The sequence below is a fragment of the Sturnira hondurensis genome, unplaced genomic scaffold, assembly GCF_014824575.4.
Source record: "Sturnira hondurensis isolate 20B ecotype Veracruz unplaced genomic scaffold, ASM1482457v3 Scaffold0007578, whole genome shotgun sequence".
NCBI lineage: Eukaryota > Metazoa > Chordata > Mammalia > Chiroptera > Phyllostomidae > Sturnira > Sturnira hondurensis.
This window is the reverse complement of record NW_028080209.1, coordinates 1,107,493-1,112,036: the sequence shown is the minus strand read 5'-3', so window position 1 is coordinate 1,112,036 and position 4,544 is coordinate 1,107,493. Positions and strand designations below refer to the sequence as shown.

At 48.9% G+C, this 4,544-nt stretch overlaps 1 protein-coding gene across 2 annotated transcripts; it reads right to left on the bottom strand.

The window, feature by feature from the left end:
- Nucleotides 1-1,137: 1,137 nt before the first annotated feature.
- Nucleotides 1,138-3,970, bottom strand: ZBTB9 (zinc finger and BTB domain containing 9). 2 transcript variants are annotated; one of them, XM_037052773.1, is made up of 2 exons: nucleotides 3,747-3,970; nucleotides 1,138-3,586 (listed from the first exon to the last, which is right to left on the bottom strand). In XM_037052773.1, the coding sequence occupies exon 2, from the start codon at nucleotides 3,502-3,504 to the stop codon at nucleotides 2,110-2,112; it is 1,395 nt and encodes a 464-aa protein (XP_036908668.1). In that variant the 5' UTR covers nucleotides 3,505-3,586; nucleotides 3,747-3,970; the 3' UTR covers nucleotides 1,138-2,109. The 2 variants fall into 2 exon arrangements, with proteins under 2 accessions (XP_036908668.1, XP_036908669.1); XM_037052774.1 differs by having other exon boundaries at nucleotides 3,809-3,970.
- Nucleotides 3,971-4,544: the final 574 nt, after the last annotated feature.

The following is a 4,544-nucleotide window of genomic DNA, read 5'->3' as shown; positions in this document are numbered from 1 at the left end:
CAAGGTGCTCTGGCCAGAGTTCTCACCTGGGAAATTTTGAGTGACATAAGAAACAAGAAGGACTGGGTCATTATCCCAAAACTTATCACCTGAAGAGATTCCCAGGAATCCCTGCTCCCTGAACTCTCAAAGGTGACCCAGGTCTTGTCCTTCCAAAGGCTGGTCCCTTCACCTCTTCCTTCCATTTCAGGACCCACCCCACATCCTTTCATAGATTCATTTTGATAAGATTAAGTTAGTGCCAGCTTATATTGCTTAAAACCAAAGGATCCTGGCAAGTGAATATAGCCACTACAGAAGTGTGCCAAAAGAATGGCAGCTGGGTGGGATCGCAGTAGATTGCAGACTGGAGCCTACTGACTCCTTTCCCAGTGTGTTCACAGTCCTTAATGGTACCATGGCATGGCTCTTTTAGAGAGGCTGACAGATACCAGCTACAATTCACCTTCTCAGCCATAAAGTCACATTTTTAAGCCTCTCTGGGTGCCATACCTAGTAACTTTTGAGGTATATGCTTTGGAAAAGTAAAGCTGTAACTTCAACTCACGTTCACCATTTCTAAATCAGTTCAGTCACCCACACCCATTGCACATGGAGTTCTTTGTGAAACCTCTGTGGACCTATAATAGGTCTTGGCTCAGTTTCCTTTGTGCCATGACAGTAGCTAGTACTGCCCAACATCATAGACTTGTCATACTACATTGTCATTACTTGTCTAGCTTCAGTAGTAGCTGTGAACTCCTTGAGAGCAGAGTATAAATCAGGGTCTGACACAGTGCTTTGCACTAAATGTTTGTAGAACCAAACATTATACAAAATACATGAAGATGAACAATATTATACGTAAAGATGATGTAAACCAAACCCTTTAAAAAAAGGCAGAGAACCAGTAAGGACATACATACTAACCCACCAAAAAAAAAAGTTAAGAGTTCAGACTTTGAAAGGTAAGTTACCAGAGGTTACTCAGTGGCAGTTCTGGGCCTAGAATCTAGCACACTGAAGTCCAGAACTGTTTTCTCTGCACCAGTGTGAAACTATGCCCATTCTTTCCCCATCAACATAAGCCATATCCAAGTCTTGGCAATTCTTTTTCATGTTGTCTCTCCCACATAAATTACACAGTCCAGCCCATTGTCAGCTCTCGATTTCAGGGCAAAGTTTATTTGAAGAATTAAGTAACCTGCCAACATCTCCCCGCTTCAAAAGCTGCCGTTCTATCTCTCAACCAAGAAGCTGCCATGAGCAGGTGGGGATGGAAAAATAGGGTGTGTGGTCCCACTATTATATTTATTCTCTAGCCTTCAGTATGTGCTGTCTCAGCCCTGAATCCCTCTGACCAAGATGACTTATTCAGAGCAGTGGTGCTACCTTGAGAGCATTTTAGGTCAGTGGCCATTTTCTGAATTCACTGGTCACATTCCAGTCACTATAATCAATATAAGGAATCAGTAGTGGTCAAAGTAGACAAGAGGCACAGGCTGTTGAGAGACCCTCTATTAAAGAGGGTTCTAATAACACATGGAATGATCAATTTGTTAAAGTGCTCAACTACAACATAAAAATAAAAGTGTTGGGAAGATATCTACTGGTGAGAAAGCAAGTTGTAATCTGAGGGGCTTCTAAAAAGACATAACAAGGAAAGTACATAAAAAAGAACTCTGCTCACATTTCAGCAATGATGAAGGAAAGAAAAGCTTAGAGCTTAGTCTCTGAATTACTAAAACTCTAAATCAAACACATCTCTCAATGGAGACCAGCTCCTTTGATTCCTCATGGAGACTGAATGAAACCTTTATCATTATGTCTTTTTTTCTCTAACTCTTCTCCAAATAAACTCCTAATCTGAAATCTGGTTTCCTGTATGGAAAGGTCTATTATAGGCAAATGACCAACTTACATATGACCTGTAAACCACTTTCCTGTAAGGTGATTAATAAAATCCTGGAGATGAGAAATCTGTTTCCAAATCTGCCAGGAATGAGAAGTCCATATTTCTATCCTCTTGGCATGATTACAAGATTCACAATTGAGGTGCCATGTTAGGGGGGGTTAAGTATCCATCAGCAGCATTGGCTCGTCCTAGAAGTTAGTGTATGGCCTCAGTAGTCATTTGTAAGTCCAGTGAGCTGTGGCCCAGCCCTGGCCCTTGCACAGGTCCCGGTGGCGAAGGAAACAGGCATGGACTCGGAACCGACGACCACAATGGGGACAGGCATGCAGGGCTCCTGCATGGGTCTTCATATGCTCTGTCAGATGGTGCTTCAGCTTGAAGCGCTTGTTGCAGATGCCACAGCCAAAGGGCCGAAGGCTGAAGGTCAGCATAATGTGCCGGTCACGCTTCGGTTTCACTGCAAACCTCTTCCCACACAAGCAACCAAAGCATTTTCCATCTGCAGGGGGTGTCCCCCCTAGCTTCACAGGCCCATGAACAGCCTGCCCTGTTCCCCCAGGGCCCCCACCCCCAGACAGGATTTCATTACCGTGAAGATCCACTGGTTTCCAGGATGGACCTCCTCCTCCTCCAGATGCTGCCCCTGCTCCTGAGGGTGTCAAGAACCCTAGCTCTTCAGTCCCTTCAGTGTCTCCTCCAGGAAACACTGTGGTCTCCTCCTTTACTCCTCCAGCCTGAGTTCCACTTCCTGATATCTCCTCCTTAGGCTCAAAGGGTTCCTGCTTAATGTAAAAGATTTTGGGGGGTGGTGCAGAAGGGGTCAGAGATTCAAGTGGTGCACTCTCATCCTCTGGAAGCCTACGGGGAGTAGCAGATATGGGCAGTGGATGGGATCCATGAGGATGAGGAACCCCTGATACTCTTGCAGGCTGAGGAGTCTGAGAGAGTGCTGCTGACCCCTGGTCTTCATCATCATCTTCCTCCTCTTCCTCCTCAACTTGAATCCGTAACACCTTTCCCAGTTCACTCCCGTCCCCTCCAATGGGGTTCTGGGTAGAGGCAGAAGCTTGCACAGGGCTCTGGAATGAGGAAGAGCGAATGCACCATCCTCCTGTTGAAGATGTGGTGGAAAGAAGTGTGTGGTAAGGGGTGGCTCCACGGGTTGAAATTCCACCACCTGAGGTTTCTAACTCTCTAAGAATCTCTGAGCACTGATCTACTACTTGCCACATTTGGAGGCCACTGGCCACAAGGAGGTGGGCAGGGAGAGCATCCAGTGGCAAGCGGAGGCGCCCTGAATAAATGAGCTGGAGCAGCCCCTCGAAAGCATCAGCTTCAATGACGCTGGGCAGGGTGAGACGTGGCGCATCCCCCAGAAGAAGCTTGTCGTGGAAGTAAGGAGAGGCAGCAGCCAACACTGCTTTGTGAGCCCTAAGTTCCCGGCCCTGCACCAAAAGGGACACATCACAGAACTTTCCCTCTAGTCTATGACGGTTCAGGGCTTCCAGAAGCAATGAGCTATGCTGAGAGAACTCTATCTGGATAGTCCGTGGGGCTGGGTTGCAGTTCGGGGACTGGGGGACAGGAGGCAAAGGTGTCGAAGTTTCCATGGCTCCCTCGGAAGGAGATCTCAGAGGGTCGAGTACAGGGCAGCAGACAAGGAGCTAGGGTAGACCCCACGCCGAATGAAGGCTGTAGAGGAAAGGAGACAGGGGTTACGAAAGCTCTGAATAAAGAAACCGTGCCGCCTCAAACACCACATGCCTCCCCAAGCCCTCGACACGTGGAAACTTTTCAGTGAAATGAGCCCCGTGCACACCCCACCAACAAAACAGAAACCACCAAAACCAACCGGGGGTTTAATTTCCAGGCCTGTGGAAGAAGACGAGGAGTTCCTTCAGCCACGAGCCTGACTCCGCTGGCCGGGAACTGCGCCTGCTGCCGCTCCGTTTCCCCTACGTTGCCCACAGGGCCCAGCTGCCGGGAAGCCGGGGCCGCCGGGAAGCCGGGGCCGCGGGGAAGCCACGAACGCGAGCCCGGGAGCCGGACGTAGTACCTCTGCAGCTACCGCGCCGTCGCGGGCCGGAAGCCCCCGCCTCTCCCCGGAGGCCAACGCCGGAAGAGGCGGGCGGAGTTGGAGACAGCCAATTGGAGGGCTACAAACTTCGCGTTGCTGGGTTGCGCGGCGAGAAGGCGGTGCTATGACTGGCAGTGCTGTGAGAAGCGATGCTGGTCTCGAGGCGGCGGAGCGGTCCCGGCAGAGTACTACGCAATCGGAGCAGCTACAAGTGAGCCATCTCACATTAAATGTGGCGCCTGCACTCCAGTAGACGCAGAGAGCGAGATTAAGTAACCACCCGTAGTGTGGGCTAGGCATTGTGCACGTCATCGTATAGCTTACCCCCTCCCTGCGAGGTTGATGTTATCATCCCGTTTTCTGTGGCTGGCAAGTGACGGGTCTGGGATTGAACACAACTTGCTAAGGAACCATCTTATTTCCTCCATTCTGTATGGGAGCATTTTAACTAGCAATTAACCCTTATTTCTAGATGATTATTTCAAGGCATGTATGTAGCTAGATATTTGAAATCTTTTATCAGATGTGCTATTCCTTGGCTTCTTTATTTGTAGTTAAGTGAGGCATTAGTGA